The 17,576-nt window shown below is 37.2% G+C and overlaps 1 protein-coding gene across 3 annotated transcripts in view; it reads right to left on the bottom strand.

Annotated features, from left to right (window-relative positions):
- MDGA2 (MAM domain containing glycosylphosphatidylinositol anchor 2) overlaps positions 1 to 17,576 on the bottom strand; it is an 840,045-nt gene that overhangs the window by 291,393 nt on the left and 531,076 nt on the right. For all 3 annotated transcript variants that reach the window (XM_009211479.4, XM_009211478.4, XM_003901752.5), the window contains one exon: positions 3,709 to 3,905. In XM_009211479.4, the coding sequence (XP_009209743.3) occupies positions 3,709 to 3,905 (197 nt within the window). The remainder of the gene's footprint in view (positions 1 to 3,708; positions 3,906 to 17,576) is intronic.

Raw genomic sequence — 17,576 nt, 5'->3', positions numbered from 1 at the left:
AATGTAAGACCTGAGATAACACAACTACTAGAAGAAAACATAGGGGAAATGCTTCATGACATTGGTCTAGGGACAGGCAACTGAAACAGAAATAGAAAAATAGAATTATATTGAACTAAAAAGCTTGGGCATATGAATGGAAACAATCAACACAGTGAAGAAACAACCTACAGAATGGGAGAAAATATTTGCAGACTATGCATTCAAATTGATAAGAGGTTAATATCTAGAAAATACACAGAACTTAATAGCAAAAAAAAAAAATCTTATTTTAAAATGGGCAAAAGATGTAAATAGACATTGCTCAAAAGAATATATACAAATGACCAACAGTTATGTGAAAAAATGCTCAAAATCACTAATTACTAAGGACATGCAAAACAAAACCACAGTGAGCTATCACCCCCCTCCCATTCGAATGGCTATTATCAAAAAGACAAAAAATAACAAATTCTGGTGTGGATGCAGAGAAAGAGGAACACTTATACACTGTTGGCAGGAATGCAAATTAGTACAGCCATTATGGAACAGTATAGGGGTTCCTCAAAAAATTAAAAATAGAGCTATAATATGATCCAGCAATCCTACTGTTGGATAAATCCAAAAGAAATTAAAACAGTATGTTGAGGAGATACTTGCACTTCCATATTTATTACAGGACCATTCACAATAGACAAAATAGGTAATAAACCTAAGTGTTCATCAACAGATGAATGGATAAAGAAAATGTGGAATATGTACATAATGGAATACTATTCAGCTATGAAATAACGAACGCAGCTATAAAATAATGAATGTTTATTTTACCTAATATAATGTCCTCCAGATCCATCCACATTGCTGCAAATGATGGGTCTGTCCCAGAGCCAGCAACATGGATGGATCTGAAGGACATTATGTTAAGTAAAATAATCAAGGTACAGAAAGACAAATACTATATTATCTACTCATGTGTGGAATCTAAAGAAGTTGACCTCATAGAATTAGAGAGCAAAATAATCGTTAGCAGTGGCTAGAGAAAGGGAGGTAGAAGGGAGAATAGAAAGAGATCGGTCAATAGGTGCAAAGTTACACTTTGGAGGAACAGATTCTAGTGTTCCATTGCAGAATAAGTTGACCATTTAACAATATTGTACTGTATATTTCAATACAGCTAGAAGAGAATATTTTGATCATTATCATCAAATGTATATACATCATTATACATCAAATGTATCAGGTAATGGATATGCTAAATAACCTGATTTGATTATGATACAGTGTGCAGACATGTATCAAAACATCACACCATACCAGATACATATGGACAGTTATAATGTATCAATTTTTTAAAAGTTTGACTGTGCTTGTTTAGTAAATTTAAAATAAATCCTTAAATATTTTGATAGTATGAAAGATTTTCCAAAATCTGGACAAGGCCCATGTGTTCAATTCCAAGTGATTGGACCCATTTGCAGGTTAGAAATAGCCATATAGCTAGGCATGGTGGCTCACACCTGTAATCCCAGCACATTGCAAGGCCAAGGCGGGTGGATTGCTTGAGGTCAGGAGTTTGAGATCAGCCTAGCCAACATGGTAAATCCCATTTCTACTAAATTTACAAACATTAGCCTAGTGTGGTGGTGGACACCTTTAATCCCAGCTACTCAGGAGGCTGAGGCATGAGAAACGCTTAAACCCGGAGGCAGAGATTGCAGTAAGCAGAGATCATGTCACTGCACTCCAGCCCAGGTGACAGAGCGAGGCTCCATCTCAAAAACAGGCAAACAAAAAGAAATAACCATATAGTGAAAAGATGTTTAGAATTACCTTATTTTCTATAAATGTTACCATGTTTGAAAAGATTCTAGAGGAAAAGATGTTTTCTAAATCTTAATAATGTGCATATTTTAAAAATAAATTGACAATAGAAAAATAAAATACGTAATAGACGATCATTTATCTGGATAATATTTTAAACCAAAAAATCATTTTAGTAACAATTGAAGAATGAATTAAAGCATTACAGAAAGTATGGGGGAAAATTCAGTCCTACCCGTTGGCAGAGAACACTTAGTGTCACAGTGGCCTAAATCAAGAGACAATCAGATTAGAACAGGCCTCAGTACTATGTTATGGTGAACTGACTAGCAATGCCATGTGCGATGCTGATTTTCAGAGATTTATATTTTGGCAAGTTAAAACTGTTTTATACCTTTTAAAAAATAAAGAATGCATATTTTTATTTACAATCTATTTGCAAAACAGGAATATATATGACATGTGCAAATATTATATAATCACTGCATTAGTCCACAGTTAATGTCTAAATATTGGCAATTATATTAATCTGAAAGAGGTCAGGCCTTAGTTTACCATATAAGGAAATATATTCAATGGTGAAAAATGGGATGCCGGGATATTTACAAAGTCAAAGTAACCTTATGTTATTAGAGTTTAGATATGAAAGCTGTATTAATCTTTAAAACTGTGGAGTAAAATATTTATAATAATTAAAGATTAATTATACATTTTCCTAGTTAGGGATATATAGATATCTCAAATGTATGTACAATGTGTCAAATTCCTGCCTATTTTGTGATCTATATAATATCCTTTTTTTTTTTTTTTTTTTTTTTTTTTTTTTTTTTTGACAGACTCTCACTTGGTTGCCAGGCTGGAGCACAGTGGTGCGAGATCTTGGCTCACTGCAACCTCTGCCTCCCGGGTTCAGGCGATTTTCCTGCCTCAGCCTCCTGAGTAGCTGGGACTATAGGCACATGCCACCATGCCCAGCTAATTTTTGTATTTTTAGTAGAGATGGGGTTTCACCATGTTGTCCAGGATTATCTCTATCTCTTGACCTCGTCTCAGCCTCAGCCTCCCAAAGCACTGAGATTACAGGCATGAGCCACCACGCCCAGCCAATTTATATAATTTTAAAAATTATTTTTCATTGTCACAACACTTTTGAACATTCGTCCACATTTTTTTTATTTAAAACTTTTTCCTTGTTAATTTAGGTTTGTGCTTCTTTCTAGTCATCAAAAAACCTTTATAATAACAGCACACAAATATTCCCACAAATTTCAGTATCTTCCTGAAGACTTATTAATTCCTTACTCTTCGTGTATTACACAATAATATTTCATATTACATTCATTCTATGTAAAATTAATTCAACTTTTATTAAATACATTTGTAATGACTCCTTAAATATTTTCATTTTTAGCACAATTAAAGCTCTATTTCTAAACCAAGTCAAAAGCGAACATGACTAAAGGAAATTAAAGATATATCTCTCCTAAAACTAAAGCCAAATAAATTGCAAACAGGTTTCTTCATGTGTTTAATAGCTATTCACCATTTGCAAATGGGGAAATCAAAATCTCTCCTTTTGAGAAATACTTTCCACAAAACCCAAATCAGCCAGCAAAATGTATAACTATGTATGTTATAGTGAAACATAGGAAAACTTACATATTAAAAAAATATGTTAGGACATATTAAGTTAAAAAATGTTTTCAAGAGTTAACATTTTAAACTTAACCACATAAAAATAAGTTGTCTTTTATATTTAAGTCCTCTAATCTTTAAGGCAAGCACACATTGGTTTTTGAAAGGCCAGAATAGAGAAACTATGTTTTCAAATAGCTATGAATTCATGCTGCCTAAATTAGGAAAGTATCCTAGCAGAGTAGGGTGGAAATACTGTACCTTAGTTCATACCTGGGTAAAGAATGGTTCATAAATCTCAACTCCTTTATCAGATCCTTGCAGCAAGACCTCCTGGCCACGTCTCCAGCTATATCGAACAGGAGGATTGGAATTGGCAACACACCGGAGGAACACTGTTCTCTCATAGTAAAATTGTTCTTTAGCTTCACCTATACTTTGATGAACAGTTACTACTGGATCATCCAAATCTAGAAGAAATAAAAACAACCAAATGGCAATGTTATGAGATAGATGACTTTTAAAGAATTGTGCATATATGACCCAACCAAAAATGCATATTCCTCATTGACTGTATTACTTATCACTAGGTACTTTTTTTTTCACTCAGCTTATTGAATTCATTTGCAAAGATGTTTCCAATGATAAGAAGTATATTAGTATCTCTATTTGTTGATATAGTACAAATAATCTTGCATATTTCCAACTCTTTGTCAATAGCCACATAAAACAGGGTTCCATGATAGAGATAAAAAATTAAAATTAAAACACTCAAATTCAAGACCTTAGCCAAAACAACGAACCTCAGTGACCAAAAAATTTAATATCAAGCTGCCTGACTTAACTCTTTCTCTTTTTTTTTTTAAAACAGAGTCTTGCTCTATCAACCAGGCTAAAGTCCAGTGGCACAACTCAGAGCTTACTGCAGCCTCAACCTCCTGAACCCAAGCAATCCCTCTGCTTCAGTCTCCTGAGTAGCTGAGACTACAGGCATGTGCCACCATGCCCGGCTAATTTTTTTTTTTTTTTTTTGGTACATACAGGGACTGGCTATGTTTTTGGTACAGACAGGGACTGGTTGTTCTTAAACTCCTAGCTTCAAGCGATCCTCCACCTCGGTCTCCCAAAGTGCTAGATTACAGGCGTGAACTACTATACTAGACCTCTTTGTCTTAATATACTTCTTTTTCCAATTATTTATAACTGATATATTAAAAATAATAAAAAACTTTATAAATTATTAGACTATGTTTTGTACCAAAATATGATCTTGCACAGGACTAAATGTTATCTCAAATTTTATATTCCAGATTATATTTGTTAATTTGAAGAGTGCTAAAAGGCATTATTAAAAGGCACTCCTATTTCTATTACTGGATATTGGAACCAATTATGTGTCATTTTGCATGTATCATAAAGAAAGACTGTACAGCAGAGGCTCAGCATTTTCTGAAAAAGGTTGATTCATAAATACCTTGGGCTTTGGAGGTCAAATGATTGTTTCAACTACTTATCTCTACCATTGCAGTGTGAAAACAGCCTAACACAATAGGTAAATTAATAATGAATGTTGCTGAGTTTCAATGAAGCTTTGTTTATAAATACAGACACTCCTCAACTGGCTTTGGCTACAGGGCCATAATTTGCCAACCCCTGATATGGCATATTCCATGTTCTTTTCTTAAGAGAAAAATAAATTTTAAAGGTGTCCTTGCTTTAAAGCAGCAAGTTTTTAGTTCCATGTGCTAGTATAAACTTAGTATATACTTTAAGTATGATACTAAACCTGCTGTGTTCATTACCACCTTCACCCAGCTTTACCCCTTTGAATTATAACCAAGAAAGGTTACTTAACTTTGGAGTCTTCAATTTCCTTGTCAGCAAATCAGAATAATAATGATACCATATTACTTAGGCTGTTGAAGGATTAAATTAGATAGTCCACAAAGCCCTGGACACAGAGTTTTAAGTTGGTGCAAAAGTAATTTCAGTTTTTGTCATTACTTTTAATGAATGCTTAATAAAAGTTAGCTATTACTATTATTAATAATATTATTACTATCATTATTGGAGTCTCATTTAAACTCCTATTGATTCTACGCTGTTTTCTTGTTTTTATTTCACCAATTCATAATACATTCAACTCTTATTATAAATAAGTAAAATGCCACTTGTCCATTGTCCAGACTATCAAACGCTTCTACATGACAAAAACTTTTACAAAGGACTGGAAATAACCTACAGTATTTATGTGAACATAAGAATAGTGAAGTGTGTGAGCATATGCTACCCTGAATATTTAAAAGACATTGGTCCTTAGAAAAGATTCTGTCTGATGTGTTAACATAATAAAAAGCCAACCAAAGTAGTGAAGTAATAGCTACCCTAGAGAATCAAAGTAAAGAACAGAATCCAAAATTTCCCCATTCTTTAAAAAGTTTTTTATTTTTTTTCAAATGTGATTTGCTTGACAGTCCTACTTTGATTTCTAGTTTTGCAACATTCTGAGGGTTTTTTTTTTTTTTTCTTCCAACAGAATATTTTCACAGCTACCTCAAAGGCCTCTAATTTTAGTAGTGTAAATTTACAGAACAACTGCTGCTTTTTGGTAAAGCTTAAAGGAACTTTCCATTTAAATTCACTCTATTAGCTGTGCAGCGATATATGCTGTCAGGTTTTATTAAGTTGGGATATTTAGGGATACCAGCATCATTATCATAAAATGTTTTGAGATTTTAAAAATCTATCAAATATTTATTAATTTGGTGGTTAGCCTTTCATATATATCATATATATTGATTAACTGAATTTAGCCTTAGTGACTTGAAAAAAGATACTCTGATTCATTTGTAAAAAATTTATTTTTTTTCTTGTTCAAAACATAATTTCTTTAGTCACAGGCTCATTTTTAGAAATTATGAGCTGTATATTTTGTAAAGATTAAATTCTGAATTCAGAAAGCTCAGGAACAAAACAGAATTGGATGGTAAACAGTGTAACAATGATGACTTCCGAACAGTTAATAGGGTTGTACTTTCCAATACCCATTTATTGATGTATCCCCAGCTGTTTTCTTGTTAGGTGATAGTGTCAACAGACTCAGTCAGGAATAGACCAAACCTGTTCTTCCCTGGTCTGGATGACTTGTGGTTCATTGGTCTTCAAGATTCTAATTTTGTGACAATGGCTTATTGTACTGGCTAGGTTATCTGTTGAATTCACTCATGCTTAGAAATTTCTAAGTGTTTTTTACATTTCAGATTTAAAAACAACATGCCAGAACAAGATTTGTGTAAGACAAGTGAAATGGGAGCACAGCTAAAAATATATAATTTTAAGGGAGATTATATATGTATGTTTGTGTGTGCCTACATCTAGGCACACGTGTAGATACACATAATTATATATAATAATATATAATGTAAATAACACATATCACTTAATCTATTTTAATATATATTCTTTATATTACTAAATATATATCGAATATTTGTATTTGAGTTAGGACAGGTTTCTGAGAAAACAGATTCAGAGATGTGTGTGCAGAAATGGTTCTGGTAAGTACCTTATAGATCAACACATGTGAGAGAGTGAAAGAATTAGGATTGATCAAGGGGAGGGTTGAACTACAAAAGGTCTCAGTAGCCTTGCAGAACTTTCTGAGCTGTGATAGCCCCTCAAAGCTGCCCTGCCCTGAGGCAAAGGTGCTCAGCCTTTATACACCCACCCCCTCCCCTATCAACAGGTCATTCAATTTATGCTACTCCTCACTAGGAGACATAACCTTAGGAGGGCCTGCTCTGTTCAGCTTATTTCTAGAGAGGGCAGTTCTAGCTGACAGCAATCATCTGCTAATACTCTCAGCAGTGGGAGGAATGAGTGCTTCAGACCCGAGGAAGGGATGTGACTGGTGCACTGCAGTATCCAGGCAGATCTACTTGCTAGGTGTGATAAATCTATCTGGGAAAAGCTACTCCAAGACTCTGGTTAGTCTCTTCCTGGGAAAACTTTCAAAAGGAACTATAGTAGGACTATATCCATCATCTCCTTCTACTATTGCCATTCCAGATTCCTCTCACCCTGGGCTAGTACATTTTTTGGTGTAGGTAGCTTACCTTGTTGCATTACTAGAATTTTGTCAAATTTGAGCCCTTGATCATCATATCCTTCTCAAACCAAGGTTGATGTACTTGTCTGTTTATGACCAAAATTGAACAAGAGAATACCAAGAAATGACTCATTGCATTAACTGGGTATCAAACATATTGCTCCCTGCCTCACTATGTAACGACAGTCCTACCAACACAGCCTCATATAGGCTGGTCACTCCCACCAGGATAGTGACTCCTCTTATCTGCTGCTTCCTGACACAGAAGCCTAAAGTAGCTGAGCTGGTGCCATGGCTTAAAGATTAATGGGACTCTTGCTATGTCACTTAATAGAAGGTTTTTCCCTTTCTGGGAACTGGGACCTCTAAACTGGCAGAGCCCAGAGTTGCAGGAAGGAAAGCATTCCCCCAGTGGGTCATTGGATGTGATGATAGTGAGGTCACTTCTTGGTTCTTGGACCTGTGTATTCTATAAGGAGAAAAAGCAGCATATAATAATGGTCATTGATTTAGAATTTAACTGCATCCTGGAGGGTAGCACCCACCCCTTACTGGATATTTTCTCTGTAAAACTCAATTGCCCTCTCTAAAAGGCCATTTCATCTCTCTATTAGGTTGGCAATTTTAGTTGATGTAGTACATGATATGACCAGATAATCCATGGCAATGTGCCCACTCCGGAATCCTGATATCCAGGTCAATTTGGATCCTGTGTATGACATCTCTCAAAGTATCTCAGGAGTCCATTTTCCCTAGTGTATGATTATTCAAGTAAATGGATGTAGGTTTTTTGTAGAAAGAACTGAGAGAATAATTACCATATACATTTGCTATGGTGTTTCAGGGTTCTTTCTGGTGATTCAGTTGAAGTCTTCAGTTAACAAGCTCAAAGTCTGAAAACTGCCTCAGGTACAGTAGTTGGACAAGGATGGTGGCTTTTTATTAGGCAGCCATATGCAGACTCTTATTCACCCATTTTTAATTTATTTAAATTGTGTAGATTGTGCAATAGTTTGTTGGCTGTCCACTTACTTTCCCCTAGAGATGCTGTGTTCTGTTAACCGTCTCCATAGCTCTCTGTGATTCTGGAGTCTTAGATATATTTGAACAAGCCATTCATTAAGATAAGTGCACCTGGCTGGGCACAGTGGATCATGCCTATAATCCCAGCACTTTGGGAGGCCCAGGTTGGGTGGATCATTTGAGGTCAGGGGTTTGAGACAAGCCTGGCCAACGTGGTGAAACCCATATCTACCAAATATACAAAAATTAGCCAGGCATGGTGGCAGGCACTTGCAGTTCCAGCTAGTTGGGAGTCTGAGGTGGAGAACTGCTTGAACCTGGGAGGTGGAGGTTGCAGTGGGTCAAGATCGCACCACTGCATTCCAACCAGAGTGAGACTCTGTCTCAAAAACAAAAACAAAAAACAAAAAATAAGTGTGCTTACTTTTCTTGTGACAACTAAGAACTACCTCCTAGCCTCTATTATTTTGAAAATCTGTCATCCCCACTGTTATGAGAGAGGCCAATTCTATAATAGCATCTACTGCTATCAACATTTGCCTATAGAGAACAGTCCAGTCACCACTGAGCTTCTTAATGATGCTTGTGTCTCAGTCATCAGCACATTCTTACTGCTTTAGTCAGAGGTGTTCTCCAAGCCTTTACAAAGAAAAAGTGAGCTGATGATATTTCTGGAACTTATATGACATATTCACTTTAGCATTCCCACTTCTCTGAGTCATTTGGTCCTTTTTTCACTGTCTGCACAGCTGTTTGGGCATTTATACTTTATTTAGTGGAGACCACTGCTTTCCCCAAGTTTCCAAGAGCCATCCTAGCAGTGTATGACACTATTTCCTGCTGTCTTTGTCTAAGTGTTAAATCTTGTATCATGGTGGAATGTTCCCATATCAATAATCTGTGTCACTATCCTCACTTGATCCTATTTTCCATCCTCAATGTTATTCAGTCTCTTATTCTCCATCCCATCTCATCCAGCAGCCTCAGGATCTAGCTCCATACATAATTCCCTAACTCCAGGCTGGGGTCTACAGCTAATTTGAAGCATAATATTTTTCCTCTCTTAGAAGCCCAACAATTCCAAAGCCAAGTAATGTTATCTATTGGCCCTATATGGATCTGGTGGCCAGAATGGAGGTGGGGTTATTTCCTAAGAAGGGTGTGAGTTATCTCCAAGGGAAGAAGTTTCTGTGTCATCTTCAAGTAAGATGGAAATGACTGCCTCTAATTGGAAGGAATAGGCAAGTTCCGTAGGTCCAGATGGTTTAGGAAAATTTGAGGCTTCAAGGTTATAGAATCCATAAACCCAGTTGTAACCACCCCCCGTAAGATTCCCCTCGTTCCCAACCAGGATTCAGACTCTGGCATAGCTGAGGATGCAGGCCTCTCGAAATTCTGTTATACTTTTAAATAAGCCCTAAGCCTTATTATCTGCTGGTATGACCTTTGACTGCAGAAGATAAGAATCTCTTTGTATTTTTCCAAAGAGGTCTTATGCTCACATACCATGGTCAAGTGATGATTAATTACACTTAGCCTTTCATTTTTTTTCCTCCACTGCATAACAGGAATCCAGCAGAACCTAATTCATTGCATTGTCCTTATAATTATTACTTTCCTCTGAATTCCTCAGAAGCCTGAAATATTGAACTCAGAAGGCATTACCTTTCATCAGTACCTATCCTTATCACAGGTGAAGATTTTAACAACTTCCCACTATAGCAATCAAGAGTGGTTGGCCAGGCGTGGTGGCTCATGCCTGTAATTCCAGCACTTTGGAAGGCCAAGGCAGGCAGATCATCTGAGGTAGGGAATTAAAAGACCAGCCTGGGCAACATGGTGAATTAGTCTCTTCTGAAAATATAAAAATTAGCTGGACATGGTGTCACACGCCTGTAATCCCAGCTATTCAGAAGGCCAAGGCACAAGAATCACTTGAACCCAGGAGGTAGAGGTTGTAGTGAGCCGAGATCATGCCACTTTACTCCAGCCTGGGTGACAGAGCAAGACTCTGTCTCAAAAAAAAAAAAAAAAAAAAAAAAAAAGAGCTATCAGTGGCTACCCTCCAACAGCAACGGGGCCCTCACTACAGCCAGCTAGTTGGCTGGTGAGTGATCCATCTCTAAAGTTCCATTTTAAAGTTATCTTCCTCAGATCACCTAGAATGGGTTCTTTGGAAATCTTATTCTTTGATGAAGACATGCATTTTGGAAGATGTTGGAGAGTGACCTCAGAATCAACTCATGTGGTAGTGTTTTAAAAAAAGGATTAGGCAGTGGAATGAGTTCAACTGTGATGCATTACTTCCAAATAGGTCAGATGGAGCTGTTGAGTTGAGAAGGCCTTTCAGAGTCACCCTGCAGAGTTTTCCTACAAAGGATATTGATGCTTCACTGCATTAGCACTTCCCATAGTGAAGTGGCTTTTGCCAGCTGAGGACAATTCCATTAGAAGGACTGACTTCAGAGCCAACATCTTCCAATGCTTCCAGGAAGAAAAAGCACCTGCTACACACTTTTATCATAAGAACTTGAAGTTACTATTCATAATTTTCTCTAGCTTTTGAATGTAGTTCAGAGAGCATAAAATGTCTCCATATTTATTCAACAGTCAGTTTTCATACTCTATGACCCTGACAACATTACATAACCACACTGAACTATTTTCTGTTATTGTTATTTTATTTGTATTTATCTATTCTCTTTAAAATAAATTTAATTTTATAGGCTAAATGTGTTAAATTCAAATATATAAATATTAAATAACGACAAAATGTAATTTTAAGAGCATATGATTTTTATTATTAAACTGGGGCCAAAATTCTTCACATGTATATAGTAATGTACATAATTGAGTATCTTATTTGATATATGAATATTTATTTTAAATATATTTTGATAACATAATATGGTTTCCTATAAAATATATTTCTATGTGTATAGGACTCATACCTTAGTTATATTTATATTCTTAAAAACCAATATAATGGGCATAAATACTCAATAATAATCTAATAAATTAATATAAAGGAAGATTAATCTGTCATGAATATAGTCAATGTCAGTTTTCAGCAAGGAAACTGATATATATCATAATAATAGTCTAAGAAAAATTTGTTTTTTCATTTAAATGCAGTAGCTACCCCTTTATAACTCAACTAATTTTCTTGAAACTTTTTTTGGCTGATTAAATGTGACAAACACTGGTAGATTAAAGTCAGTTTAAGAAAATTAATGTAATGTATGCTGTTTTCCTTAACTCTAGAAATAACTATCTCCCAATTGTCTCCCAAAAGAATTTGTGGTATGAAAAAATTTGACAAAGGTTTTGATGTAATGCTAAGAGAAATGTTCCAAGACAATCTGAACATTTCCACAGTTTTTCTCTGTATACCTGTAAGAATTATCTTCTTAAGATGGCCGAATAGGAACAGCTCCAGGCTACAGCTCCCAGGGTGAGCGACATATAAGATGGGTGATTTCTGCATTTCCAATTGAGGTACCGAGTTCATCTCAGTGGGGCGTGTCAGACAGTGGGTGCAGGACAGTGGGTGCAGCCCACCGAGCAAGAGCCAAAGCAGGGCGAGGCATCGCCTCACCCGGGAAATGCAAGGGGTAAGGGAATTCCCTTTCCTAGCCAAGGGAAACCATGACACACAGCACCTGGAAAATCAGGTCACTCTCACCCTAATACTGCACTTTTCCGAGGGTCTTAGCAAATAGCACACCAAGAGATTATATACTGTGCCTGGCTCAGAGGGTCCTAAGCCCACGGAGCCTCCCTCATTGCCAGCACAGCAGTCTGAGATCAAACTGCAAGGCGCCAGGGAGGCTGGGGGAGGGAGACCCACCACTGAGGCTTGAGTAGGTAAACAAAGTGGCCAGAAAGCTCGAACTGGGTGGAGCCCACTGTAGCTCAAGGAAGCCTGGCTACCTCTGTAGACTCTGCCTCTGGGGACAGGGCATAGCTAAACAAAAGGCAGCAGAAACCTCTGCAGATTTAAATGTCCCTGTCTGAAAGCTTTGAAGAGAGTAGTGGTTCTCCCAGCAAGGAGTTTGAGATCTGAGAATAGACAGACTGCCTCCTCAAGTAGGTCCCTGACCTCCGAGTAGCCTAACTGGGAGGCACCCCCCAGCAGACTGACACCTCACACAGCCAGGTACCCTCCGAGAGGAAGCTTCCAGAGGAACAATCAGGCAGCAACATTTGCTGTTCAGCAATATTCGCTGTTCTGCGGCCTCCGCTGCTGATACCTAGGCAAACAGGGTCTGGAGTGGATCTCCAGCAAACTCCAACAGACCTGCAGCTGAGGGTCCTGACAGTTAGAAGGAAAACTAACAAACAGAAAGGACATCCACACCAAAACCCCATCTGTACGTCACCATCACCAAAGACCAAAGGTAGATAAAACCACAAAGATGGGGAAAAAACAGACCAGAAAAGCTGAAAATTCTAACAATCAGAGTGCCTCTCCCCCTGCAAAGGAATGCAGCTGCTCACCAGCAATGGAACAAAGCTGGATGGAGAATGACTTTGACAAGTTGAGAGAAGAAGGCTTCAGATGATCAACTTTCTCTGAGTTAAAGGAGGAAGTCTGAACTCATCACAAAGAAGCCAAAAACCTTGAAAAAAGATTAGACGAATGGCTACCTAGAATAACCAATGTAGAGAAATCCTTAAATGACCTGATGGAGTTGAAAACCATGGTATGAGAACTACATGATTAATGAACAAGTTTCAGTGACTGATTTGATCAACTGGAAGAAAGGGTATCAGTGATTGAAGATCAAATGAATGAAATGAAGCGAGAAGAGAAGTTTAGAGAAAAAAGAGCAAAAAGAAATGAACAAAGCCTCCAAGAAATATGGGACTATGTGAAAAGACCAAATCTACGTCTGATTGGTGTACCTGAAAGTGATGGGGATAATGGAACCAAGTTGGAAAACACTCTGCAGGATATTATCCAGGAGAACTTCCCAACCTAGCAAGGCAGGCCAACATTCAAATTCAGGAAATACAGACCACGCCACAAAGATAATCCTCGAGAAGAGCAACTCCAAGACACATAATCGTCAGATTCAAGAAGTTGAAATGAAGGAAAAAAATGTTAAGGTCAGCCAGAGAGAAACGTCGAGTTACCCACAAAGGGAAGCCCATCAGTGGATCTCTCAGCAGAAACTCTACAAGGCCAGAAGAGAGTGGCAGCCAATATTCAACATTCTTAAAGAAAAGAATTTTCAACCCAGAATTTCGTATCCAGCCAAAGTAAGTTTCATAAGTGAAGGAGAAATAAAATCATTTACAGACAAGCAAATGCTGAGAGATTTTGTCACCACCAGGCCTGCCTTACAAGAGCTCCTGAAGGAAGCACTAAACATGGAAAGGAACAACCAGCACCAGCCACTGTAAAAACATGCCAAAATGTAAAGACCATCGATGCTAGGAAGAAACTGCATCTACTAATGAGCAAAATAACCAGCTAACATAATAATAACAGGATCAAATTCACACATAAAAATATTAACCATAAATGTAAATGGGCTAAATGCTCCAATTAAAAGACACAGACTGGCAAATTTTATAAAGAGTCAAAACTCATTAGTGTGCTGTAGTCAGGAGACCCATCTCATATGCAGAGACACACAAAGGCTCAAAATAAAGGCATGGAGGAAGATCTACTAAGAAAATGGAAAACAATAAAAGGCAGGGGTTGCAATCCTACTTTCTGATAAAACAGACTTTAAACCAACAAGGATCAAAAGAGACAAAGAAGGTCATTACATAATGGTAAAGGGATCAATTCAACAAGAAGAGCTAACTATCCTAAATATATATGTGCCCAATGCAGGAGCACCCAGATTCATATAGCAAGTCCTTAGAGACTTACAAAAAGACTTAGACTCCCACATAATAATAATGAGAGGCTTTAACACTCCACTGTTAACATTAGACAGAACGAGACAGAAAGTTAACAAGGATATCTAGGAATTGAACTCAACTCTGCACGAAGCAGACCTAATAGACATCTACAGAACTCTCCACCACAAATCAACAGAATACTTCTCAGCACCACATCATACTTATTCCACAACTGACCACATAGTTGGAAGTAAAGCACTCCTCAGCAAATGTAAAAGAACAGAAATTTTAACAAACTGTCTCTCAGACCACAGTGTAATCAAACTAGAACCAAGGATTCAGAAACTCACTCAAAACCACTCAACTACATGGAAACTGAAAAACCTGCTCCTGAATGACTACTGTGTACATAACAAAATGAAAGCAGAAATAAAGATGCTCTTTGAAACCAATGAGAACAAAGATACAACATACCAGAATCTCTGGGACACATTTAAAGCAGTGTGTAGAGGGAAATTTATAGTACTAAATGCCCACAAGAGAAAGCAGGAAGGATCTAAAATTGACACCCTAACATCACAACTGAAGGAACTAGAGAAGCAAGAGCAAACACATTCAAAAGCTAGCAGAAGGCAAGAAATAACTAAGATCAGAGCAGAACTGAAGGAGATAGAGACACAAAAAAACCCTTCAAAAAATCAATGAATCCAGGAGCTGGTTTTTTGAAAAGATCAGCAAAATTGATAGACCACTAGCAAGACTAATAAAGAAGAAAAGAGAAAAGAATCAAATAGATGTAATAAAAAAATGAGAAAGGGGATATCACCACCGACCCCACAGAAATACAAACTGCCATCAGAGAATACTATAAACACCTCTATGCAAATAAACTGGAAAACCTAGAAGAAACAGATAAATTCCTGGACACATACATACTCCCAAGACTAAACCCAGAAGATGTTGAATCCCTGAAGAGACCAATAACAGGCTCTGAAACTGAGGCAATAATTAATAGCCTACCAACCAAAAAAAGTCCAGGATCAGACGGATTCATAGCCGAATTCTACCAGAGGTACAAGGAGGAGCTGGTATCATTCCTTCTGAAACTATTCCAATCAATAGAAAAAGAGGGATTCCTCCCTAACTCATTTTACGAGGCCAGCATCATCCTGATACAAAAGCCTGGCAGAGACACAACAAAAAAAGAGAATTTTAGACCAATATCCCTGATGAACATCGACGCAAAAATCCTAAATAAAATACTGGCAAACCGAATCCAGCAGCATATCAAAAAGCCTATCTGCCATGATCAAGTGGGCTTCATCCCTGGGATGCAAGACTGGTTCAACATATGCAAATCAATAAACATAATCCAGCATGTAAACAGAACCAAAGACAAAAACCACATGATTAATCTCGATAGATGCAGAAAAGGCCTTTGACAAAATTCAACAGCCCTTCATGCTAAAAAAACTCTCAATAAATTCGGTATTGATGGAATGTATCTCAAAATAATAAGAGCTATTTATGACAAACCCACAGCCAATATCATAGTGAATGGACAAAAACTGGAAGCATTCCCTTTGAAAACTGGCACAAAACAAGGATGCCCTCTCTCACCACTCCTATTCAACACAGTGTTGGAAGTGCTGGCCAGTGCAATCAGGCAGGAGAAAGAAATAAAGGGTATTCAATTAGGAAAACAGGAAGTCAAATTGTCCCTGTTTGCAGATGACATGATTGTATATTTAGAAAACTCCCTTGTCTCAGTCCAAAATCTCCTTAAGCTGATAAGCAACTTCAGCAAAGTCTCAGAATACAAAATCAATGTACAAAAATCACAAGCATTCCTACACACCAAAAACAGACAAACAGAGAGCCAAATCATGAGTGAACTCCCATTCACAATTGCTTCAAAGAGAATAAAATACCTAGGAATCCAACTTACAAGGGATGCGAAGGACCTCTTCAAGGAGAACTACAAACCATTGCTCAACAAAATAAAAGAGGACACAAACAAATGGAAGAACATCCCATGCTCATAGATAGGAAGAATCAATAACGTGAAAATGGCCATGCTGCCCAAGGTAATTTACAGATTCAATGCCGTCCCCATTAAGCTACCAATGACTTTCTTCACAGAATTGGAAAAAACTACTTTAAAGTTCATATGGAACCAAAAAAGAGCCCACATTGCTAAGACAATCCTAAGCCAAAAGAAGAAAGCTGGAGGCATCACGCTACCTGACTTCAAACTATACTACAAGGCTATAATAACCAAAACAGCATGGTACTGGTACCAAAACAGAGATATAGACCAATGGAACAGAACAGAGACCTCAGAAATAATACCACACATCTACAACTACCTGATCTTTGACAAACCTGACAAAACAAGAAATGGGGACCATTTAATAAATGGTTCTGGGAAACTGGCTAGCCATAATGAGAAAGTTGCAACTGATCCTTCCTTACACCTCTCATACCAAAAAAAAAAAAAAAAAAAAAAAAAAATTCAAGATGGATTAGACTTAAATGTTAGACCTAAACCATAAAAACCCCAGAAGAAAACCTAGGTAATACCTTATCCAGGACATAGGCATGGGCAAGGACTTCCCCATATCTAAACACCAAAAAGCAATGGCAACAAAAGCCAGAATTGAGCCAAGTGGTATCTAATTGAAGAGCTTCTGCACAGCAAAAGAAACTACCATCAGAGCACAGGTAACCACAGAATGGGGAGAAAATTTTGCACTCCACTTATGTGACAAAGGGCTAATATCCAGAACCTACAAAGAACTTTAAATGAATTTATAAGAAAAAAAACGCAACAACCCCATCAAAAAGTGGGTGAAGGATATGATCAGACACTTCAGAAGAAAGCATTTATGCAGCCACCAGACACATGAAAAATGCTCATCATCACCGCCATCAGAGAAATGCAATTAAAACACTATATATTTTGATTGCTGAATTAATGAGTGATTTATAGACGTTATATTAGAGACATAATGTGAAGGGAAAATACGAACATAAACATTTTAGATTAAGACATATTTGATAATACCATCGCGTCACATATACTGGCAAATTACTTCATCTCTCTGAAACTCGACTTCAGGACATTAAAAGAGATGAAGTTGCTATGCAA

Source organism: Papio anubis, chromosome 7 (genome assembly GCF_008728515.1).
Source record: "Papio anubis isolate 15944 chromosome 7, Panubis1.0, whole genome shotgun sequence".
Lineage (NCBI taxonomy): Eukaryota > Metazoa > Chordata > Mammalia > Primates > Cercopithecidae > Papio > Papio anubis.
The sequence above is the reverse complement of the archived record's forward strand: the minus strand, read 5'-3'. Positions and strand labels throughout refer to the sequence as shown.